We start from the raw sequence: 26361 nt of genomic DNA, 5'->3' as shown, positions 1-26361 counted from the left end.
GAAGCTGGAAGCATGTAAATATAATAATAACCACTGCAGCCAAGAAGAGAGCCTGAGGAGCCCAGTTGTAAGTAAGCTATTAAGACTCGACTGTACACTGTGTTCGTGTTTTCCTCCGAAACAATAAGTTCCATTGGAGCAGCCTTTCAACGCCTCTCTCTGTCTCTCGCAAGAAAAGTTGACCCACACAACAAAGTAAAGCTATTTTTCGGCTACAGAGCCGACAGGACCACCACGTATTAGCAGAGGTCCCTTTACTCCAGTAATAGTAATAAATCACACAGCAATAGTACATTCATGTAGTTGTAAAAAGCACGATAATATATTAAGTAATCCAAAGTATTCAGAATACGTTACTCTCATTGAGTAACGTAACGGAATACGTTACAGAATACATTTTGGGGCATGTAATCTGTAATTGTAGTGGAATACAAGTATGACAAACCCCACCAACCAGCCAAGCCCACAATCCTAACCTGTAGGGCCAAGCACCCTAATGTTACCAAATCCACCTAATGCTAAACCTAATCCCAGCTCACTCACTGATCCCAGCTAACCCACGCAACTGACAATAAACCTAAATAACCAGCCGATCAGCCTACCACACTTTTTCCCCCAATGCGACCAACCATCCCACCACACTAACCCATCAAACCAAACCCACCTATCCACTCTACCTCCAGCACTTATCTCCACCAACTTGCAGATACTAATTAACACAATCAACAAGCTGACACAACCAACCAACATCCACTTTTGTCACCCCATGCAACCAAATCCACCTACCCCACGTCTCGTCAGTCACTCTATCGAACCAACACAACCTTAACAAACAACCAGCTCTTCTAAACCATCTGAATCATTCCAAGCAAAGACCCCAAGAGAAAACATGCCGGCTAATTGAGTTATTAATTTTACAGAAAACAAGTCTTCCTAACAAAAGATATCATCTTCACAATACGCAGTACCTGTTTCTTAGAAAAACAGATAAACTAAAAATATAATCTTCTTATCAACCACAGAGAAAGAGAAATTTTGACTGTTTGGTTTGCCAACCACTTATGAACACCTGATTTACCCACCAAATGATCAAATAATAAGAATATAATGCCACACTTTACATCAGCAATAAACAAAAGTAGTTGATATGTTCTGCTCTTCGTGTCAGTCATGTCCTTTATGGAGATTGACGCATACAAATAATGCAGAGCCAGCTTCCTGTCTCGGTCATCAGACAGCCGGTGACAAAACCTGTGATGTGTCTCACTCTCGACGTGGCTTACATCTGTCAGACTGCGTTTATTGTAGGCCTGAACCCTCAGAGGATTCTGTCTCCCCAGTTTGAAACTCAATTTCTTTACATCCTCACGTTTTTTCATCATATTATTTTCATTTGCATGTTTTTCATGCTTTGGATATTATCCTCAGTTTTTATGACCTTTAGACCATACACCTACACTCTAATGCATTTATTTTCCTCTCGGTTATTCTAATGCATGCTAGTGTTTTTGTGTTTTTTGTTTTTTTTTTGTTTTTTTTGTTTTTTTTTAAATCACTGTGTTTCTAGCGTATCTAACATTGAGTATGTTCACATATACGTCGTCAAACACCTTCTGCTTTTGAGACCAGAGCATGTTGAAACATGATGGGTGACAGCTCACTGTCTGCCCTGTGTTGTGATGTTTGTGCCTCATCAGCCTTGTTGCCTTCTTATTCACCTGCTGCTGTTTGTATTCATGTCAACAAAACTGGTTAAATACTACTTTATTCAGCTTACATTCAACTGCATTTTCTCAATGAAGCTGCAGCCACCAACTGTTCCACAACATGTGACACAGGATTAGAGGAGCTAGTGTAGACTCAGCTGATCCTCATTTCCCAGCATGTTGTGACACACTAACACTGAATGTAATGTTTGAGAATAATTAATAAATGGTTTTGAGGCATAAGGAATAATGTTGGTATATATTTGTATATTTTGTATAAACACAGACGGAAATGGCAAAAAGGAGGTTTTGAACTTCGTACTTGCTCCTGGTGTTAGTGTTAGATGCACCTAACTTAACTGAATCCATAAATTGCATGTGTGTCACCAACTCTTAGTTGGAGAGTTTCACTGTGTAATATCCAAAAAAAGCACCATTACCACAGATACTATCCAGAGGTCCAGTTCAAGGACACCAGTTAGCAGAGGTGAAGCAGTTACCGAGATAGATGCCACGTGTCAGTTACTTAAAGCGCCCTGCTTTATGCCTGTGAGTATTTTCTGGGATAAACAGTCCATGAGAACAAAACTTTTTCTTAACATTTTAGTTTCTGCAGTAAAGACGTTTTAATCTGGGATGATCATGTGGATTCATTCATTTTCAGGACTGGCCTCAAATGGCTACTTGAAGAACTGGAGGATGACAGTAGTGGATGTGGCTGCTCGTCACATCCACTACTACTCGTCTGTCGCTGTCGGTTTTGTTTTTATATTGTTCCTGCTATGTGTCACTCGGGAAGTCGGGTCTTTACTGGTGTACGATCGCCAATCGCTTCTCAATCTCCGAAGCTCTGGTCAAAATACCGTTTGATAATGGAAAACAGAATTCCTGTTGTCCGCTGCTGTCACAAATACCAACTTGCTTATGCCGTGCTGTTTTGCTTCCTGCCCGGCGAAGGCGCCAGGGTAGGCGCAGTGGTTGGCTGGTTAACCTCAAGCTCTCCTTGGCGCCTCATTCCACTACTGCCCAAGGAGTACATCGATTATTTCCTGGCGTTTTTGTGCATCGACGATTCTTGGACCCTGTGGAAGCCTGCCTCATCCCCGTGAGCAACTGGGATGATACTCCGCTTTTTCGCAACCCCTGTCCTCCTCGGCTGAAGGTGCGCCAGACGAACCTCCGCAATCTGTGGCCGTTGTGCTGAGTTCCCTATGCTGCTGAGGCCCCAGCTTCTGTCAGGGTTGGATTGGTAAACGCCAGATCGCTGATAAATAAATCTTTTGTTCTGAAGGAGTTATTCACCTTCTGGAGTCTGGACTTCATGTGTGTCACTGAGACTTGGCTGAACACTGGTGAGTCCAGTATGTTTTCCGAACTTTTACCAGCAGACTGTTCTTATTTTAACACATCGAGGACATCAGGAAGAGGAGGTACGGCGGTTGTTTTTAAAAAGGATTTTAAATGTAAACAGTGTGTTTTACAGCCCTTCTTCCAGCTTTGAGCTGATGTGTTTTGAAGTTATTGGCTCTAACTCAGTGCTCTTTGCTGTTATTTATCATCCCCCTAAATCAGGGGTCCCCAATCCCAGTCCATGAGGGCCGGTGTCCCTGCAGGTTTTAGATGTGTCCTTGATCCATCACAGCTGATTTAAATGGATAAATAACCATCTTGAAGTTCTCCAGAAGCCTGGTAATGAACTAATGTGATTCAGGTGTGCTGACCCAGGGTGAGATCTAAAACCTGCAGGGACACCGGCCCTTGTGTACTGGGATTGGGGACCCCTGCCCTAAATATACTAAGGACTTCATAAATGACTTTTCAGAATTTCTAGCTGGGTAATGCCCAACTACGATTACGTTCTCATTGTGGGAGATTTTAACATTCGTGTCTGCTACTGATACTGTGTTTTCGCGCACTACAGGTCAAAACAGTGCTCCAGCTTGCCTCTGTCGGATCATCAACCCCTTCCACTACTGCCCGGTTCTCCTCTGCCTTTAGCCAGCTGTCTGTCCCTTCCGATCTGGACACAGAGGTCCTTAGCTCTTGGTTTGAATCCTCGTGCCTAACTATTTTGGACTCTGTGGCACCACTTAAAACCAGGCAGCCCAAGGCTAAAACCGAGCCTTGGTTTAATGACCCACTCGGGCTGTGAGGAGGGAGTGTCGTAGAGCTGAATGCAGATGGAAGAGGGACAAACTGCAGGTGTCTCTTCAAATCCTAAAGGACTGCTGGCGCCTCTATCAGGATGCAATCAAAGAGGCTAAAAGAAAATACTTCTCAAAGATCATTTCCTCCAACAGTCACAATCCACGTGTGTTATTTAAATCTATTGACTTAGTCTTAAATGCTCCACAAAGTGACTGTTTGGAGGCCTCTCATAAACTGTCTAATGATTTTATGTGTTTTTTCATTGAGAAGGTTGCAACCACGCGGGCTCTCATTTCTTCTCCTGAGTCTGACCCCTCTGTCTTGATCCCTTGCTCTGCTGTTTTTAACCAGTTTGAGCCTGTGTCTCTTTCTTATTTAGAGGATGTGGTTGGCCACCTGAGGCCCTCTGGTTCCCCAAATGATCCTGTCCCACCACAATTTTTTAAGGAGATTTTTCCTAGCATAGGCCAGGCTGTTCTTACTGTTATAAACAGCAGTTTAATATCTGGTGTAGTCCCTGCTAATTTTAAGCATGCAATAGTACAACCCTTGCTTAAGAAACCTGCCCTGGACCACACTGTATTGGCTAACTACAGACCTATCTCCAAGTTGTCTTTTATGTCTAAAATCTTAGAGAAAATTGCACACTGCCAATTGATGGACTTTTTCAATGAGAATGGTATTCTAGAGGTTTTAAAAACCTTCACAGCACTGAGTCAGCTCTGTTAAAGGTTTTGAATGACATCCTTCTTACCTGTGATCCAGGTAATTATGTTGTTCTTGTCCTTCTTGACCTAACAGCTGCTTTTGATACCGTAGACCACAACATCTTATTGTCTCGCTTACACCATCCTGCAGGCATCTGTGGTACGGCTTTGAATTGGTTTAGGTCCGATCTTACTGACAGAACTTTTAATGTTAATTTTTTAGGATATGAGTCCTTTTCTGCCACGTTTCAGTTTGGGGTCCCACATGGCTCAGGTTTAGGGCCTTTGCTTTTTGCATTGTACTTACAGCTCTTGGGTACCATCCTTATAGGCATGGAATAGCCTTCCACTGCTATGCTGACGACCAGTGTTGGGTGTAACGCGTTACTGTAATTAAATTACTTTTCCACTGAAAAAGTAGAGTAACTGATTACTGTTCATTTTTAGGTATTTTAATTACAGTTACTTACAATGTACTTGCGTTACATTGTAAAATAATTAAACTCGCTGAATATCATTATTTAATTTCAATAATTTATCTTCTAAACGTAGAAGTAAACTCTGCCGCTTTAACATCGCTGTAGTGCAGCTGCACGTCATTTCGCGCCAGTTTGCTGCATAGTCGTATTCTAAAGCGGAAGATGTCGGACTCGGCTGAAGCGAGTGGCTGTTTTATGAAATGGACATATTCCCGTCTCTTCACTTTTCTGAAACAAGCAGACAAGAACATTACAGTAATATGTAAAAACTATCGGCTGCTGTTAATAGCAGGAGTAATCTACTGAAGCGCCTGACACGAGAGCATAGACGAACACTTCTGAGTGATCCTTGTTCATCATCCATGGATAACACCGCGGCAACTCCTGCTAAGCAGCAAAACCTGATTTTACTTCAGCAGCACAGAAAGGTGCTTAAAAAGGTGAGCTTAAAAATAACTGCAGGCGACACTGTGGAAGAGATGCTACCGCTGCTGTGGAGTCTCCGTCTTTAAAAAAAGATTTATTATTTAAAGAGTTTAATTTCTATTGTTTGTCCACTCAATGTTTTATTGGGATTTTAAGAAGTATTTAGTTAAATTACTTATTTAGTAATTAAGTTACTTTTCAGACACAGTAATTAGATAAGTATTTTAAATACAATATTGATTAAGTAATTAGTAATTAATTACTTTTTTAAAATAACTTACCCAACACTGGTGACGACTGTCAGATTTATTTGCCTCTGGAGCAGAAAGGCGCCTCTTCCATTCAACCACTTTTGACATGTCTAGATGATATTAAAACTTGGATGGCCCCAAATTTTCTAAGATTCAATTCAAGCAAAGCTGAGGTGATTGTGTTTGGTCCTAGTGGACCTTGTGACCCCTCCACTATTGATTTGGGACCCTGGCAGAGTATTTTACGCATGTTGTCACTAACTTGGGTTTTTAGATGGATAGTGATTTTAAATTGAACACTCAAATTACTGTCAAGTCCAGTTTTTATCACGTAAGAGAGAGCATATAACTCCTATCCTGGCTTCACTCAGCTGGCTGCTTGTTCATTTTAGAGTTCATTTTAAAATTTTAATGTTTGTTTTTAAATGTTTAAATGGTCTTGCTCCACCTTATCTCTCTGAGCTTCTTCATGCTTCTTCACCTCCTAGGTCTCTCAGGTCAGCTGACGAGCTGCTCCTGGAGGTACCCAGGTTTAAGAGGAAGCTCAGAGGGGACAGGGCTTTCTCTATTGTTGCTCCAAATCTCAGGAACAATTTGCCTCAGCTCATAAGAGAGGCTCCATCATTAAAACTCACTTTTGCTCCCTGACCCGGACTTTTTACATGTTTTTAGTCTAATTAAATTTGCATTTATTTTTATTTATTTATTTTTTTACATATACTATTTCACTATTGTTATTTGTTATGTCATGTGTACAGCACTTTATTTTCAGCTGAGAGTTGTTTTGAAAGTGCGATATAAATGAATTGCTTGCTTGCTTCAAGACATGCTTGCTGGAACGATTCAGAGGATTTTGTTATCTTTCTCTAAAGCCGGATAAGTTGTCCCCACTGTTTCCTGTTTTTTGCTAAGCTACACTAACTGCCTTCTGGCTTTGGCCTTTAACTGACACACTGACTCATCTCACTCTCAACAAGACGGCAGATAAGCTTTAATGAGTTGACTCTTGAGGTCGAGAACAGAGCAAAATATGTGGGACTGAGGTCGTGACCTTTTACAGTCACTGCAGAGCAGCAGAGGAGAGCGGGTGATGGAGAGAAGCCTGGATCTTAATAAAGATGTTGCGGCAATAATAAAAACATCGTGTTTCAAAGGAACCCAAATGCAGTCTTTGCCAATACGTCACCATGTCTCATTCACGCCAGCAAATCGGGCTGAATTGAATGGAGGTGGACTGAATAGAAGTGAAATGAATTGAGTCAGGACAGGCAGAGAGAGGGATGGGGGTTGGAGCGAGCATCCCAGTGTAGCAGAGCATGTAACAGGGTTGTGAATGGAGCTTTAACCTGAGCGTGACCCCGTGTTAACGCAGGCTCAGACTCTGCTGATGGCTCCATGAACTCGCACCCCACCGCACCTTGAAAATCTGCGACGGCACCGTTTTATGAAGAAATATGGAGCTTATTTTATTTTTTCTTAGGCTGAAGTAATGGTTCGGGGCTGAGCGCAGAAAATCCATCCGTCAGCAGAGAAGAAATGAAGTGGAGGAAAGTACTCCGAGCACAGAAAATGAAGTTTCTTTTATTTTGGCTAAGGTAATTTTTCGGGCCGTTAAATTGCTTTGCGACACCGCTCACCTGCAGGATTGTGAAATTAAACAAGTGTCACACTGAATTTTACTGCAGCAAACGTATAAAACACTGTTTGATTTCAAGGGAAAATATGAAGCGTCTCTATTGCTGAGCTAGTCTGTTAAATTTAAGGAAGAGTGACTATTCCATGGGTCTTATTTTACTTTATGATCGGCTCGGATCCCAAATAGTTTACAGCTGCGTGTCAAGGCAGAGATAAGCAAACAATGAAGTCAAGGTAAAAATAAATAAATGAATAAAAATGAATAATGTGTTAAAAATAAATACATAGAATGACGAGGACAAATGTCTATAAATGAACAATCACAGAAGATTTCGTCTAGAAACCAGACTTTGTTATATATCTGATATTTTTATCCTTCCATCAGAAATGACTCCTGATTTTTGATTCCACCCTACCTGTCCTCCCTCCTCACCTTTGTCACGCAGTGTCTGTAGCTTTGGATGGCTGACCGCCGATATTTAATCTCATCTACCTAAACTACCTCCCCTTTAACTCTGTGTCCTCATTCACAATGAGACACTCTTGACCTTCTTTATACCTCTCCGCCAACACATTAACCGATCAGGTAAAAAAAGCCCACTGCCCTCTCTCATAGATGCCCGCATACCTTCACAGGTATGTCATGTGGACCAGCAGCATTCCACTCCTCACCCTCTTCATTAAGTGCTCTCACCCCTGATTGAACCGTTCTCCACCCATACATCCTTCTCTCATTTTAATTCATAAGCTTCTCAAAGTTAGATCTCTAACCACCAAACCGGCTCCTCACCAGAATTAGGTGAACTAATGTTCGCTAATATTACTCGGAAACTCAGATTTATATTATGGAGACTGTTTGGCCGAACAGGCATTTGATCAACTTCAGCAAAAACCCTAAGCTGTCTGTCTGTATGTTATCATATCAGTTTATCATAAGAGCTGGCTATGCAAGGTTTTTATAAGAAAGATTGCTGTGAAATCAACTAAGTGTTTGTATGGTATGGATAAGCATGGGTAATGTTATCGCTCATAGTAACAGTGCATTTAAATAAGCTGTCTGCCTCCACCATGTCTGTGACTATTTTTAATAAAGTACTTTATGTTTAGGTAAATGATGTACTTTCATTTATGTCTTATTTATTTATTACCGTGGTATCAAACTTAGTTTCAGGCACTGGTGCATTCTGCTGGTGTTTGTACTGGTTACTACATTTCTGCTGTTTTGACCTCTCTGCTTTCTACCGTAAAAGCCAGCGTGGAGGCAGTTAGCTAGCTAGCTGTAACAAAGTCCCCTTTGTCATTCCACACAGGTCTACAGTATATACAGCACACTGCTCTCTCAGCTCTTATGCATACAACAGAACAACATTACAGTTTATATCTCACTGCTGTTTCAGCCAGTGTTAGCGCACACGTGGAGTGTGACTGCAGTCCATTAATCCCAAAGGTGTTCTGAGGTGACGCAGAGGTCTTTTAAAGTTTGAGTTTTCACACTTCATCAGACGGAGCAGCTGTAATATCACAGCTCCTCCTCTGAATCCTCAGCAGTTTAACTTTGCACATTAAATATCAGCTGTAATCACTGAGCAGCAGCAGCATGGGAGCCCGCTCACTCACATTTTAACTCACCGCCCTCCCCGAGGGCCAGATGAAGATGGGAGGAGGAGGAAGGAGGCAGGGAGGGAGACAGAGGAGAAATTAAATGGTGATTCTCGCTGCCAGGACTCGCCTTATCAGGAGCGTACAGATTGAGACGACAGAAGGAAGAAACACGACTGCCCCGCTCCCCGTAGTTAGTGTTATTTGTTGTTTATTGGTGTAGAAAATAAAAAATAAAGAGCGCATCGTGTCGGACACACTGAGACAGGAAGCCGGTGGAAAGAGAGGAGCGAGAGAAAGAGAAACAGGAAGAGAGAGAGAGGGCTGATTTGGGTTGCTGGTGACATTTCGCCCTTGAGGACTCACTTGTAGTTACACGCTCAGTTGAATGCCTCAAATGTGAAATGAGGATAAAGTGCAGCCCTGAAAAAAAGAGCGTTGCGTGTATCGCCTGGAAAGACGTTTTATCTCAACAACACAATTTGGCAAATAATGGCAGAAACGAAAAGCTGTCTGTCAGACACGAGGGCTAGCTGCAGGGAGGGAGGGGATTATCTTTAATTAATAATCTTAATCTCTAATTTCATGTCGGACAAACAGAAGTGATATCAGATGGCAGAGTGGCAGGATAAAAGAGGAAGATTCAGATTGTGTTCAGAGAGGAAATAACAAAGGAGGAGAGAGGAGAACTAAAGCGCAGAGTTTTAGAGAAGGAGCCGGAAACATCTCACTGTCCACTGACAAACGCTAAATGTTGGATTAAACAACAGAATCAAAACGCTGATGTGTGAAGAACTGCTTCCTGACCTCAGAGAGCTCAAAGGTCGCAGTCGGGCGTGTGGTTTTCCTTGTGTTTGAAACAGCTGTACTGCATTAAAACTATAATTTTCAGTATTGATCTTCTTGTGTTTGGATTTGTTTCAGTTGACCTCCGTTGCTATTAGGGACGAGGACATCGGGCTGTAACATACCAGTAGCTGAGCAACTTAATTATTTGATGGAGAAAAATAATATCACAGACATTTTTCAGTCTGTTTTGCACATTTTACTGTTTCTGGTGACGTGTTGCTAGCAGCAGACTCCAGAGAATTCAGAGTTTTAGTTTTATTGGAGCCCGTCTCTGTTGCTCACAGCATCATGATAAACAGGCTTAATGACTTGTTTGTGATCAAAAATATAAATCTGTCCTGGAGATATTTTACTGTTGAAATGAATCAAGTGAGTTCTGCCTCTCGGGGCTTTACATTTTGGCTTTACAAACTCCCTGAAGACCAAATTATTAGACGTTATATTAATACCTCTTATCATGCTAATGATCAAAGACTTTGTATATAGTTTTATACATTGTCTACTTTAAGTATTTGCTAAAAGAATTCAAACTATTACATGAAACCTTCCTTCATGTAAACACAGATAAAAGAGAAACTGTGATTATTGCTCCTGATCGTGAGATTTTAGAAATTAGGGGTTATATCTTCTTCTAAATCTTCTCCTCTTCAGTCAAGCCTCAGAAATTTGGGTGTCATAGCTACTGGGTGCTTTGCATCCATCCTGCAGGTATGAGGAAAAAACTTAAGATTTTGCTTCCAGGAAATGCACTTAGGCCATGTGAATCAGCAGGTTGCCTGGGAAAATCAATTAATAAAGGTTTATTTAAAGTGAAAGCAGAGTTCTGTTGATTTAACTTCGTGGTAAGTTTTGGTTCAGCTTTTTATTATAAGAGATTCAGTGAATTCACCTAAATCAGGACCTTTTTTTTTTTTTTTCAAAACTATATGTATGGGGCTCAAAATGTGGTCATAAATATTTTGTATGTGTAAAAAAGATTTGTGTGTGCGTAAAAAAGATTTGTATGTGTAAAAAAGATTTGTGTGTGGACTTAGAAAAAAAACCCTGCAAGTTACAAGTACGGATTTTGACCCTATTTTTCTTCCCTTCATCTGATTGGTCAATGTCATGTCAATCACAAATGTAACAATCCAATCAGAGAACAGATGGGTTTGGCTGTCGAGGGGCGCTTTTTTTGAACTGCAGGTCTTTGAAGGGAATAAATGCCCTTTTACATGCCAACCCAGCGTTTTCCTTCATCACCACGAAGGAAAACAGTCTGTGGTCGTCCGAGTTTGGTGATTTTTGTGTCACAGGTCTACGTGTTTAATACAGGGACTTCCACAGCCTTTTCAACAGCGCTGCGGACCGCGGGGTGGGGGCGGGCAGTGTTTTGGAAATGACAGTCTTCATTACAAAGCTTTCTTCGTTATGAATTAGCATACATGTTTTTATTGAACATTTGAAGAACCAGCAAAAAAAACAAACTCTTGTAGAGGACATAAAGTCAGAGATAGAAAAGACAAGGAGCAGGTGCATCTAGTACAGGTAGAGCTGCTGCAAAAACCCACAGAGCCCAGCAGCCAGCAACAAATTCTGGATCCTTTGCTTTTAGTTAGCAGTTAGCATTAGCAGCACATCCTGCATCCGATGTGAAAGGACTTTTATGCTGCGCACTGTGACTCACAGCATGGTCCTGGGTCAGCCCTGACTTTGTGTTAAACTAATCCTAAAGTAATAATGTTATTTCTAACCACTGATATACCACAACTTTATCCTTTCAACAGCTACTGAAAGTTAGGGGACCTAGCTGCTATCGGATATTTATATAGCGATCCTCCAGCTTCAAACGGTATCACCCTTCAAGGACCTGCAGTTCAAAACAGCGCCCCTCCGACAGCCAAACCCATCTGTTCTCTGATTGGATTGTTACATTTGTGATTGACATGACATTGACCAATCAGATGAAGGGAAGAAAAATAGGGTCAAAAATCCGTACTTGTAACTTGCACGGGTTTTTTTCTAAGTCCACACACAAATCTTTTTTACAAGTACAAAATATTTATGACCACATTTTGAGCCCATAGATATCAACCTTTTTCTTAGTTTGTTTGAATTTATTGTCACTGTTCCAGAATAACAAAGAAATTAAATCACCATGAAAACTTTGAGCTTTTCATTTTTGAACATTTTGACATCAGACACATCTCATCAGTCATTTTAGTTGCACATATGCCAACAACTGTCAGGTTGTAGTTAATGGACTCAGGCGCAGGCCGGGAATCCTTGCAGAGTAGACAGTCAGTTTATTAACACAACGACACCAGGTGACACTGTTTACAATGTGCTGGAGGGAGGGGACGGGGGTCCAGGGCATGTGAGGGGAAGAACTGAAATCAGACACACTCCAAAGAATCTCTCTCCTTTCTCCACAGCGGGGTAACACAAGTCCACTCACTCGTCCACACAGTAACAGGCAGGCAGGGGAAGGTCCGGGGTGGAGCTGTACACAGAAACTAGAGTTAACGACGAACTGACGGAAATTTAACTCACTAACGGCAGAGTGTCTGACGCTGATAGCCCAACGATCCAGCGACGAGTAACACAGTGCTGCCGTCTTAAATAGACCTTGCGATCACCCAGCAGGTGTGGAGATGGCAGGTGCGTGGGCCAGGGGCGGGGGCCCATAATGAGCACCGCCCCGACAGGTGAGAGAGAAGGAGAGCGCAAAAAACAACAAAACACATGTTGCCTAATACAGGATCAGCTGGTGAAGCACAGGGACCATGACAACATCAAGGTCAAGGTTTGTCTTCTTCTGCTAAATAAAGGCTGAGTGGTTCACGCAGCTTTTGTTATCTCTGCAGTGAATTGTGGGTAAATCTCTGTGGATGATTGAAATGTAAATGTAGAGGTTCTGAGCTGACAGATGGGGTTTGAACCTGCAACTGTAGGGGGGTAACACAAGTAGAGAGGCTCTAGATCAGCGTGTCTGTGTAACTTTGTGTGTGTCAGAGCTGCGTTCTCAGCAGGAGATTATTGCATTGATGCCTCAGAGGCAGCAGTTGCCTAAATGACTTTAGTGTGTGTGTGCGCTGCATCACCCCGAGGAAGGCAGTCATTTAATTCATTATTCAGCATTGCTACAAAACACATTAATTAGAGCCTGAGGTTGGGCTGGGTTCACAGTGCCGCTCAGATCACTGCGAGTCAGAATTAAAATTTCATCTCTTCTAATTTTATTTGAACTGAAGATCTCACTGTTGGCCTCTCGGTCCTGGACACCTGCTTCCAGAGCCTTTAACACTGAATAAATGACGTGTAGTTGCCGTACACTGTACACGTAGCCACTGTGACAGCACTCTGAAGCTAAAGTAGCACCTACAGCTCCTCACGTTCGTATCCACACCTGTTGATTTTTACATTTGTACATTTTTAAAGCTTAGTTATAAAAGCATCCCCTCCTTTGCAGAATGGAAGTGAGCTATTATACTTTTTGTGTGTTTGTTTGTTTGCAGTGGGCTGTAAGCATGTTTATTTCTGCTGTAAAGTCAGACAATTTAACATTAGACACAGCTGGACTTTACTGTTGAGATTTATACGTTGAAACCACCCAAGTTTAAAAAGTCTAAGAATATAAACTCAGATGGAAAGGGGGCATTTAAAGGGTATTTAGACAGAGGGCTCATGTCTTCACCACTCCACTGTCTGTGAACTTTGAAGTTCCCATTTTGGGCTTTTATAATGTCACACACTTCCAGCTGAATCTCTCCCTGAACGTCACCTCAGATCAAATAAACGGTGAATATAAATGTCACTATGAAAGCTTTGGTGCTGGAGTTACTCCTCTTTCTGTTTCCGACCTGACTCGATGTCACTCTGTTAGAAGCGACAGTGACTCGTGCTGGCCGAGTGACAGAACGCCGAACGGCGCACCAAGACAGTGACCTGATCATCGGCTGTGTGTCTCCGGGCCGGCCTGTTTGCTCGGTGGAGGAGAGTAAACAGTCGAGAAGGAGGATGACGGTGAAAGCCTAAGGTTAATAGATGTCCTCACAATTACCCGCCTGTTCCCCTGGGCAGAAGAGTCCTTTCTTCCTCTTCTCTCTCCCTGCAAACATGAGGGTGATGATGATTATTCATCACAGACAGGCAGATCTGCAGAGATGGACCGGCGTGTCAGGAGGATGCATGGCTCTGTGGGTAGACGCGGTCTCAGCTGCGGGCCCCGTGGCACTTGGCGTCGTCGACTGTGGGCTGTGTTTAAATAAAGCTCTGTCTAAAAGCCTTAGGTGGCGAGGAGCGAGCTGTCTGACTGGAGGAGCCTGTGTGGGTACGAGGCGAGGTCAGCTCATTCGCTGAGACGCCGTGATCGATGTCCTCATTCACTGTTTGGCTCCCGACGTTAAAGGTGGCTGGAATCAGGACAGCTGTGGTTTAAACATCTGTGGTGGAGACAGGAAGTCCAGCAGGTAGTGAACCCATACTGGACTTTTGATTGGTGTTACAGCAAATCAGGTACATCTAATATGAATCTTATTTAGCAGATTTAAGGTTGCACTCGCACTGTGGTTAAAATGTGTCCTGGCCTTGTTTTTAGTAGTTTTTAGCATCTAAACTTGAACAGCAAGTGAAAGTAACAGGAGTGGAAATGAAACAAGTCATCAAGAGGGAAATAAACTGAAGTGCCAAACACAAAGATGGGAACAGGATCTTATAAAAGTATAACTAATAGCATCACACATACCTGCACTCTCCTGTATTTTAAGAACATCTCCAGTGATCTCCAATAGTGGTTTCTATTTGCGAGGCCCTCGAACTTTCTTCTGACTAATGTGAAAACAATTTCATCTGTTTTTATGTGTGTTTAATGCACCCAAGTTACCAGAGTGCCTATGAACCAGTCCACACACAAATACAGTTTCCACCTATCTGTCAGCACAACCAGGCAACACACAGCCAGGTCCAGGCTGTGTTGATCTCTGCACACACTCAACCAATTATCTGCTGTCTCAGCTGTTCTTGGACACGTTCTGCTGCCAAACCGCAAAGACATCACCACTGGATGAGACTTCAGAAACGCACAGAATTCAGTGGTGGTGAGTTGAGTCGTGTGTTTGAGTATTTGGGTGTGTACGCAACGTTGAGTTGTTGACTTTGATATAGCTGGAAACTATTAGCTGATTCAAGCTTGCAGTTAAAATAAACACAGAAAAGTCATAAATTGCACAAAATAACACATTTTTCCAAATGATTTTCAAGTGCGATTAAAATCACCCGAGCTGGACGATTTCATGAAAATCGTTGCAACTCATGTTTAACTAAAACCTGCACGTTATGCGCCGTAGTCTCACCAAAATCCTGTCACACATCACTGATCTCCTCTCGATCATCAGAGGAACTGAATCGTTTTGGAAAGAACGACGACAGCTTGTTTGCATTATATATTCTCAAACTGGATCATTGTCTATATTTAAAAAAAATAGACTGAAACGGCAAAACTCACATTAAAAAAATGTCCCATTTGACATAAAGGCAGCATCAACATTAAGGCCAAAAACAGGGAATGTGCCTGGCTCTGCCAAGTTTAAAGAATCTGACTGCAAGCATGTCTTCACACCGCTATTCAACACTCTGCAGGCTGATTTTTAACCCCTACAAAGCTGAAAAAAGATTGTTGTGTTGCTGTACATTTAATCTCAAACTCTTTGAAATCATTGACCGGGTCAAGAAAGAGTCTCATGTTTGACATTTCTCCTGGTTACTTACTTACAAAAGGAAAAACAGTTACACTGACGACAACCACATTTGGTATTTTATGCAACAGTTTATAAAAGGCATTAAAAAAAAAAGAATATTCATACATTTAAAGAGACAAAATATGACATGAATTTTAAATCATTATGGAAAAAAACAGCACAAACTGAGCTCATTAAATCAACAAAGACAGCTATTTATGTAATGCTACATAAATTAGAAACCATTTCATTGGCTAATCCCATAGGTTAAACATCTGGACTCCCATCATGTTGGCTTTAATTTAAACACAACTAACTACAAAGCTTCCCAAGGCTCGCAGCATCTGTCGACTCTGTGCTGCCCGACCCCCTCTGATGAAGGACCCGCCTGTCGTCCCAGTTGGACAGCAGCGCTAATGCTAAGAGACAGATACCTCGTTAGCACTGATAGCATTTGCCTGAGGGTAAACATCTATTGTTAGCATGATAGCATGGCCCCACAGGGGATGGTTATTTCCAGTGTGAGTCTGCTAAGGGTAGATGGTCTTGCTGTTAGCATGTTAGCGCTGGCCTCAGAGATCTGCACCAAGGACACACACACATTCACAAAGAAAGTAGACGAGGACATCTGTCAGCACATATGTGTCTGATCTAATACTGATTCATTGATTAGCAGTTTGGCAGCGATTTAGCAAACTTAGAACCAAACAACCAAACAAACAAAAAAACAGATGAATGAGTACATTTCAGCAGTTTGATTTTAAAACTGCAAAAAGTGGATTCTTTTTTGAGTTTTGGTCAGTCTGTGGACCATTTATTAAGAAGTTTACTCAGGAGAAACAAAAGCATATTGAATCAACAGCTCCACGGCTGGAAGAAAGACTGAAGAACCTATTAATTAACAGTTGTTCTCTGAATTTGAATGCATCCGAATAGCTTTACTTCCAGTGTGGGTGGGTGAGACAACCTGGAGATTTAACCATATTTGCTTTATATCTGTAAATGTATAGCGATTACACAAGCTTATAGGTCAATTACTGCCAAAAGAGGGGTTGATGTTTCACTAACCTGACGCACCAGATGTTTGTTATGCAGAACCATCTGGAAGGTCATCATCGTAAACTGTTTAGAAAAAGGCCAACACTAAAAAATAGGTTATTGAATTACAAACAGATGTCTGTTGCCGTGTATGAACTTTTGAACTCTCACTGTTTTTAACTTTGACACATAACATCAATGAACCACTACCAGAGGAACCAGCATGGCAACAAAGTTCAGCTCAAACTCAAACAGTAGATTGGCCAAATGCTGTAGCCCCAATCAACTGATAGGTCAGATAGTTTCCTTTTACACTTGGAGAAGCTGAATGTCATACAGGGTTCAATATTTATGCATTTGGGTCTCAGGTTTTCACTTGATCAGTGTCAGTGCCATAGACAAAAGCCTGTAATGATTAAATACTCTCCAGCTCTGACAAACAGTCATGTCCTGGTCGTTGTGTCCTTGGGCAAGACACTTTACCCTACCGCCTACTGGTGTTGGCCAGAGGGGCCGATGGCGCGATATGGCAGCCTCGCTTCTGTCAGTCTGCCCCAGGGCAGCTGTGGCTACAACCTTAGCCTCCGCCAGTGTATGAATGTGAGAGTGAATGAATAGTGGCATTGTAAAGCACTTTGGGTGCCTTGAAAAGCGCTATATAAATCCAATCCATTATTATTATTATCATTATCATTATGTCAGGAAGAAAGCTTGACGTTAATAACCATCACACCTAAAGCGCCTCTATAGCTACCAATGTAGGAAGACCAAGTACTGGGTCCAAGTGCTTAGCTTGAAGTTGAGTGTACTGGCAGTTATGCTTTGTGAATGAGCCAAAACATTAAAAGAAGTGAGAAGTGCATAGCACTGAGCTTCTTGCAGACCTAACTTAGATTGTAAATCTGCTGAGTTACATGCCCTGTTAGCAGCAGCACTCCCCGATGGCAGTCGTCTCTCTCCCGATTAGTGTCAAAAGCCTTCCAACTCCCCAGATTCCAATCAAATCAGGCCTCAAAGGGATGCATATGAACAAGCCTGAACTATGGAGGCAACCAAAGGTCCACCACCAAGCTGGTACAAAAGAGGTCATGATGCATTCGCAGTTTTGTGCAGTCTGTACCTTTGCAGATCAGGACTGATCTGGCAGCATAGAGGGGGGGGGGGGGTGTAACAAAACATTGGCACAGGTGGTTTTAATATTGCTGCTCACTGGTGTAGATGCCTCCTTCTTTCCTTCTTTCCTCTCAGGTTTCACTTATTTTAGCCTAAATGGGGATTTTTCTGGGTGATGATACACAAATATGGACATGTTTTGATTCAGTCTAAATCCGGGAGGACCATAAAATGAGCCAGTGATTTACAGAATGACTTTTGGAGCCTCAGCAGTGAGTATTATTTTGTCTTAAGACTTAATCCCTGACTGTGAAGGATCTCAGAGTAATTTGATTAGAGCTATTGTGTGTACGGGGATTTAGCATGTGGGAGCGCTTTGTGTGAAACAGGAAGCTGCTCTTCATCAGCTACACAGCGGCAGATAAGTCAGCTGCAGAGATGATGTCTGTTTACCATGAAGATAAGGACACTTTATCATCTGTTAGCTTATTACCACATGGAGATTGGGCTGTTCTGTGTTGATGGGAGGAAGAAAACCCACTGGAAGCGCTGATAAAACAATAAACATGCATGAAAAATGGCAGAGTTCAGCATATTCAGAAGTGTTCATGTTTGTTTGAAGAAGACTGTTAAAAATGCCAAAGAAAGGCGACCCGAATGTGACAAGATAACGCTAAGAAGAAGGAAAAAAGCTGTCATGGTTTTGCACCATTAAGTCAAAATCAAGCACAGTGTGACTGAGGAGTCATAATAAAGTGTACGAGCTAGATTTTACTCGTGGATTGTTTGCTGACCTGGATTTATGGACAACTGGAGCTTAAAAACAAGACAGACAATGAGACAAATGGCATTATTAGAGAGAGAGAGTAAGTGCGAGGGAAGAGAACGGGAGGTGAGCGAGAGGCCAGAGGATGGAGGCAGATGACGAGGTTTTTGCTGTTGATGTCACGCTGGTTTGCAAACAGCCAGTGAACTCACAGGTCACAGGAAGGTAGGCATTACTATGAGCACTGGCACTCTGTAACCTCCGGCCGAAGGCACAGAAGCAAAATGAAGCAGATGTGGGACGAGAGAGACAGCTGGCCTTTAAAGGGACAGTTCTCCCCAAACACTCTGGTCTGTAGTGTTTTTCATTCACTTCTGTTTATTCTGGATTGTTTTGATGTGAGATGCCCAGTGTGTCAGAGATGTCTGTCTTCTCTTGAATGTAATTGAACTAAATGGTATTGCCTTGTGGGACGAAAATTAAAAATGGCAGCGTTGCTGTCTCTTTCCAGAAATCGTGACCCAGTAAGTAAAAAAAAAACAAACTCCATAAACCTCCAGGAGCAGCGTCGTGTTAGAAGGTTTTTCCTTCTGCTGAGAAACGTTTCTGTTACTACGTCTAACGAAAGACTCGTGGCTGTGACCATGTGACAGGATGTAAACATTAATTTCCTCTGATGTTAGCTAGCAACATAGTTTTTTTTTGTTGTAGTTGGTGATGTAAATAATGGAATAATGGCCTGTTTTATTTTTGAGTAAATGTGTCAGAAAAGACACAAATGCTGGGGCACTGAGGATAACAATAAGAGTCCACTGATTAATATTCAGCAACAAAAAGGAAGAGAAATGCTAACGACAGTGACATTATCACTTGCAACTGATTATTCTGCAGAAACTCTACATTCTTAGTTATCATGTAACTACATGTAACCCCTTTACCGCATACGCCGTTACCTTCCATGGCGACCACGTCGACCTGATGTGTGGTCATATTTCTCAGGAGGTGCACGTCAGGTTCTGTGGAAGGTTAAGGGTAGATTTCCCACAGAAGTCTAAATCAGGTCACATGTTTTGAGCAACGTTTAGTTTCATTAAACAAAAGAAAAGAAAAGATGTGGGAGTGGGTGTTGGGGCAATAACCCACTGCCCCCCATCCTTCCAAGGCCCATGGTCTGAGTCAAATTTGTTCCCCTTTTCAGATCTTGGTATATTAAACATCGTCAGTATGTTGGAGTCATATCTAACCACGTCTATGTGTTTAATGTTACTTCAGTTATATGAGCTGTAAAGATTTATTTTGTCAGACATGTAATAAACACACTTGTGGAAACTTTGTTCCAGTAGATGTTGGGATTTGTTAGTTTGGCTCCAAATGGCAGACGGACTAAAGCATTCAAAAATGATCTAAATAAACATTAATGAAACCCTCTTGTTCTGTGTTTCTGTACCAGTCTGCTCACAGTTCTCTAAGGGAGTGTACGCCATCATGGGTCTGTACGACCGGCGGACGGTCAACATGCTGATGTCCTTCTGCGGGTCTCTGCACGTCTGCTTCGTCACGCCGTCCTTCCCCGTGCAGACCAACAACCAGTTCGTCCTGCAGCTGCGGCCCCAGCTGCAGGAGCCCCTCATGGCCCTGCTCGAGCACTTCTACTGGACCAGGTTCGTCTACATGTACAGCTCTGAATCAGGTGAGGACGCCAGCATGCAGCACAAATGGTTTCTCTGTATCAAGCTTCGTGTTGGAGTGCCTGTTCAGCAAGCAGTGCAACATTACTTGTGAGCAAAGTGTGCGGGTCTGAGGAGGGGGCGGGGTTAAAGAGCACGTGTTTGTTCGTCCTCGATGTTCTCAGACTCTTTAGTCTGAGTGGAGAACTGAAAGTAAGAGAAACCTGGATTTAGAAATCAATTTGTTCTAATGTTAACGTGATGCTCTTGGTGGGTATAAAAACAAAAATAGATATCTGGAAGATTATTTTATTTTATTACAAAACCAAAGCTTTAGAAATGACAAACAATGAGTTACGGTAACATTGCGGTAAGTCTGAAGTTTTCTCATGTCAGCAAACAGAAAAAGGGGAAAATATGTCTGGTTGGCCTGACACTGAAGCATTCAGGGTCAGCATATCCAGGATAGAGAAACAAGAAGAAGCTGGTTGTCAAGATCAATCTGTGATATTAGCAAAATATGTGAGACATCAATCAACAGTCAAAGCAGCGTGAGTGTGCGTGACGAGGGAAGTGTTGTACGGCGTTTTATTTTTAACAGTCAGGAAGGAAAGAGCTCAGTGTGCTCAATGAAAGCTAATAGGCTAATCGCTTTCACGGCGCTATCATCCAGGCACGCGGCGCCATGGCTGTAATTACAGATGTGTATTCCAGTAAATCAGCGTGTCGCTCCGATGGCTTCTTCTGATGTGTGACACAGTTTCACACTCCGCCTTCTAGCTGCAGCTGCCTGCGCTTTTAGGAGAAGATCACTGCAGATGCTTGCAGCCTCGTCCTCAGGCTCTGCGTTCATACAGACAAAGACTTTAGACCATCTGAAACTGTAGACGTGACAATAGTGAACAACATCTGCCACGTGTGCAATTTCAGCTGATCATAACGAGCTGCAAAAAAAGGACACGTCTCTGTGGTTGACTTCAGGCTGCTGAACATGAACTTAGTGTTTGTCTGGCTACTGAAAGATTCACTTGTGCAGACACAAACTTTGGATTGTGTCCTGAAAACTTCACCTCCAGCTCTTTGGTTCAAGCAAACAACAACCTTTGGAGAATTGACCAAAAAAGGTCTCTTAGCTTGGTCGGCCTCCCTCCCTCCTGCGCCAGGCCGAGTGTCCCCCCGCAGCCCGTGATCTGTTATAGTCCATTTGGCAGTCGGCAGCAGACTGTCTAATCTTATTGCCTCTTTTACATCTACCCGGGAAGTGTTATTGGAAGTCTATGTGGTGTAATAGTGCATGGCTGTCTGCCTCGGCAGTGCAGTCTGTCTGATGTTATTGCTCCTCGACATCTGCTGAGGACACTGGCTGTCTGTTGGAGGCAGAGGGGATTTCCTGAGGCCGAGCGCCTCCAGCTCAGCTCTGATTTACGTCCACTCTCAGCGTCTGCACAAACAGGAGGGTCCCTGCTGGGGATGAAATGGAACAGTCAATCAACAGTCAGGCTTCAGTCAGACTGCAGTAATAGTTTAAGTAGTTAGAAAGAAAAATGGTTTTCAGAAATCCGAATTCACTCGTTCGTTTCTTTTTGACTTCAGGCTCAATTATTTACTCTTTAGAAATGTGTGAAAAAGAGGAGAATCAGACTGAAGGACTGGATACTGCAACTGGAAGAATTCTCAAAGTGTCTGAAACGAATGACTTAACCAGCCTTTTCCATAAAATACAGATTTAAATACTACAAAGCCCTGCGACAGGCCGGGGCCTGTCCAGGGTCTACCCCACCTCTCACTCCATGCCAGCTGGGATAAGCTCCACCCCTCCCCAACCATGACAACCATGAATTGAAAAAGCAGAAGAAAATGGATGGCTAAGCAGCAGTGGACTGAAATGGTTCTGACTAATTCAAATTCATGTGACAGAAAAACTGAAAAGAAAGGTTAGAGAGGAAAAGTTGGATTTTATGTTATAAGAAATCTGGACTAAGGTAAAGACTGAATTTAAAAAGTTGGCCTGGAGTAAAGTTATGTGAGGAAACTGGAATGACCTTTCACATGAGAGAAAAAGCTTCTGTGCAAGCGTGCTCTCCTTCTCCCTATTTTTCCTGCCTCGTTCTTTCCTCTTCCTTTCCCCTCTTCGTCGTCGGGTTACTTCTCATTACTCCGTCTCTTCTTCTGTTCCTGCTCGCTGTACTCTCAGCTTGTACCTCTCAGTAAACGCAGTGTTGAGAGCCTATTTTCTGCTTGGCTGCTGGTGGACGACTCACAGCCACAGGCTCAGCTCTGCCTATTTAGTGTGTGTGTGTGTGTGTGTGTGTGTGTGTGTGTGTGTGTGTGTGTGTGTGTGTGTGTGTGTGTGTGTGTGTGCACCACAAACACATGTGTACGACTTCACTAACCTCGCCATTTATTACTAAATGAACTTGCCGGCGTGTTCGAACCTTATTCAACACATGGACAGATAAAAAGTTATCAAATCTGACTCATCCCATAATTGTCTCTCTGTGTTGTTGCCATGGATACAGACTTACAGATGTGAGAGCCTGCTGAAAGCAGAGTAGTTACAGTGAAGTGTTTTCAGCCCTCCATCATTTCATCCTCCTCTGAGCCCTGCCCTCCTCGTCTCCTTTCACCTTTTCCTCCTTCAGTCTGACATTTCCTGTCCTTCCATGTTGTAAAGGGTTTTTTTCACTCTCATTTGAAGGATTTTTAGGAATGTTTTCTTTGTCTCTGTCCAGGATCTGAAGATGTTTTCACTTTTTTCTAGTGAGGAAAACCACAAAGATCTATGAGCTGTAGCTCTGCAGAGTCCGACCTGCACTCCTTCCATTTAGACAGATTTCCACCCGCCCTCGCTGGCGAAGGGCCAATCACAGCCGCTGATCTCATACAGGGCTGATTTGATTTGATGGCCACATGTAACCATACACAGCAGAATGTTATTTACTCAGTTTGATACATCATGAGTGATGATGTTCTAAATGTTTGAGAGAACTTCAATAAGCTGATCAGAGTAACCCACATGGAAAAGAAATAGAAAAAACTTATAAAAGACTTGCATCAGATGTGGCCTACTTCATATAGTGAATCATAGAAGGCTTATATGATTTACTCATGAAAGTGGCCACTTTCTCATTACTTTCATATATTGTTTTAGTAAGTAATAATAATGGATTGGATTTATATAGCGCTTTTCAAGGCACCCAAAGCGCTTTACAATGTCACTATTTATTCACACACTGGTGGAGGCAGCTACAGTTGTAGCCACAGCTGCCCTGGGGCAGACTGACAGAAGCGAGGCTGCCATATCACGCCATCGGGCCGATGGCGTGATATGACAGGGGTAAAGTGTCTTGCCCAAGGACACAACGACCAGGACAGAGAGCCCGGGGATCGAACCGGCAACCTTCCGGTTACAGATGCGCTTCCCAACCCCCAGCGCCACGGTCGCCTCAAGTAGCCAAAAACATACAAGTTTCATTTATATAATTTTTCAAGGGATCTTATATCTGTTTTCACTCTTGTATGCTTTTCATGCAAGTTTCACACAAGACAGAAACAAACTTTATAGGATTTATATAAATCTTTTCCATGTGGAAAACGCTGCTGAGACTGTGGAGAAGAAAGAGCTACGACTGCACAGCTGTCCGTCCTTCTTTGTTCCTTCATTTCTCCTCCAGCAGAACATTTGATTCAATTTTCTTTTCATTTGATCCCTGTTGATAGTTTCTAAACACACATACTTAGTTCTGTTAAATATTGTTTCACTGTTAGATTATACAGATGATAAGTACTTTTTCTGATAAGTCAAAAACAGAGCGCCAGCTAAACTGGAAGAAGTTGATGTGTCAGATATAAAAACTTGAGGAATGAAGTCGCAGATACTGACAGTAGAAACGGGTTTCTTTTGAAGGAGGGCTGGGCTCTCCCTCAGAGATAGGGTGAGGACCTCGGCCATTTGAGGGACTCGCAGTAGAGCGGCTGCTCCTCCACATTGAAAGGAGTCAGTCGACATGGTTCGGGCACGGAACCGAACATCTCCTTGGCGAGGAGCAGAAAGTGGATGGATGTGATTGTTGCACTCCGGTGGAGATGGTCGGTTAATATTCGGGTCCTCTCACTGAGACCATTTTTTTCCTGTGGGCTCATTCAAGGTAAAAATCCTTGACCTGAGACAATAAACGTTTCCTCTCCTGTGTTCTCTGAGCTGTCCAGAGGATCAAGAAAGCTTTTACATGTTCCTTTCATCTTGTGCTGCTTCTTTATTTTTTTCTATTTTCTCATCTTTTTGCTCACCAACGACGTGGTTAAAGCGGACGGCGGGGAGCTCCGTCCGCTTATTAAAAGAGAAAAAAAGCTGGACATATGGACGGGCAGCAGCTGTAAAGGAAATAAACCAGGGAGAGGAAATGAGCAGTCTCTGTGTAATTGAACATGAAACTGTGTGTGTCTGTGTGTCGTTGACATAACTGTTGCCGCATCGCCAGTCTAATATCCAACACACACACAAATATGTGCACTTTCATGCACCAGCACACACATTACAGGCTGAGGCAGCAGAGAAAGAGAGCGCTGCTTCTTCTTCTCTGCTGTTGTAAAAAGAAGTGTTTTTATGACAGCTTTTTTTTTCATCTACTTTTGCAAACTGAGGGAGAGACGAGCGCAGAGTTCAGACTGTGACAGCCAACAAATGTTAACACTTGGTAGTGAGCACCACGCAGACAGTAATGCTGAGTCATGCAGTCGCATTTATTCTTAAACTAAAATATTTCTGTCTTACTTCCTGTTGTTTCCTAGGAGTGGAGCAGCTGTTAGCACAGTGTTGACCTCAAGCTAGCCTTCCAGTTTTGTTGGTTAGTGTTAGCTAAGACTTGTTTGACATAACCAGACTGCAGAACTTCATCATTCATGTGATTGTGTATTTGTGCTCCAGAGCACAGCCAGTATTTGTGGCTCTTTCGTCGGCTCGATTTTCCACCGCAGCCACCGGACAGATGTTGCAGTCGTTTGAAAACTAAAGACTTTGTGGAAAAAACAGGAAACATTTTGAGTTCTTCTCTTGCTGTATCAGCTCTTATTATCTGCCAGGATTGTCTGAGTGGCGCCAGCTATAGTTCAGGAGAATACTGCACCTTAATTTTGGGTTAGGGGCTGTGTGATGATGGTAGGGCGGGTGTTTTATCCCTGGATTGGTTCCGTTTTTGCTCCTCCCCTCTCTCTTCTTTGTTTTTTTCTATTCCTGAGTTTTTCTTCTGAAATATCTGGTTTTGCTTTCCTCATATTTTCTCACCTCATCTTTCTCCATCACCTGGTTTTATTCTTTCTGTCCTCATCTTTACTTCCTGTTTATCACTTGTTTAGAGGTAAATGATATGCAGGCATCATATTATAAAAGGGCAGATTAGAGTCTATGATTTTAAAAATCATTACACCTGTTTTTATCCCTGCTTTCTTTCGCTCTTTTATTTGAGTCTTTTGTCTCTCACTATTGTTCTCTCTCCGTCCTCAGCAGTGACTGACACTTGGCCTGTCAGCGTGGGTGTCTTGCTGTATGTCTAATTGAAGGTTGTGCATTATCATTAACACACTTGACTTGCGGAGCTGAGCCTGTGCAGCAGCTGTAAACACTGACAGCGTATGGGCTTTAATGAACAGCTACCTTTCAGAGGAGATGCATAATTTCTTTCAGATAGTAGCAATTATGGCCAACATATCTGCTGATGTCCATTTTTAACACATCCCTATGAGGAAGAGGTGAAGTGAAAGAAACATTTGGATCCTTTATTTAAGTAAAACAGGCAAGAACACAATAGGAAGGCTCTCTGACAGTAGTTATTCTGCAGGAAGCTATGAATTATTTCAGTATTAATACTGATACATGGATGTGTTGGCAGGAATTTACTGTTTCCTGAAGTAGAACAGGCTGGTATTGATTCTTTTAGCCTTGTTTGTGACTCTTGGATGTCTCCAGTTGTTGGTATGTTGTTGGCTATCAGTAGTAAGCCTGACTCCAGCCCCTGGTTGGCCTTGTGTTGATTTCATAGCCTGGTTTTGGCCCTTTGTTCAGCCGGTACTCACCCCTTGCTTGTTATTCATTTGTTGGCCCTATATTAACTCATGTTAGTTTTAATATATATATATATATATTAGGGGTGCAACGATATTCGTATCGATATTGAACCGTTCGATACAGTGCTTTCGGTTCGGTACGCATATGTATCGAACAATACAACATTTGTAATTTATTTTATCAATTTTCCTTCTGA

The 26361-nt window shown here is 42.5% G+C and overlaps 1 protein-coding gene across 1 annotated transcript in view; it reads left to right on the top strand.

Moving 5' to 3' along the window:
• The window catches only part of LOC102309927 (glutamate receptor 1), a gene marked incomplete at its 3' end in the record, with an annotated part of 84281 nt that overhangs the window by 35815 nt on the left and 22105 nt on the right, over nt 1-26361 (top strand). Inside the window, 1 exon segment of the mRNA XM_042215336.1 lies at nt 19885-20124. Coding sequence (XP_042071270.1) covers nt 19885-20124 — 240 coding nt within the window.

Source organism: Haplochromis burtoni, unplaced genomic scaffold (genome assembly GCF_018398535.1).
Source record: "Haplochromis burtoni strain Fernald_Lab_line unplaced genomic scaffold, NCSU_Asbu1 Contig_698, whole genome shotgun sequence".
NCBI lineage: Eukaryota > Metazoa > Chordata > Actinopteri > Cichliformes > Cichlidae > Haplochromis > Haplochromis burtoni.
The sequence above is the reverse complement of the archived record's forward strand: the minus strand, read 5'-3'. Positions and strand labels throughout refer to the sequence as shown.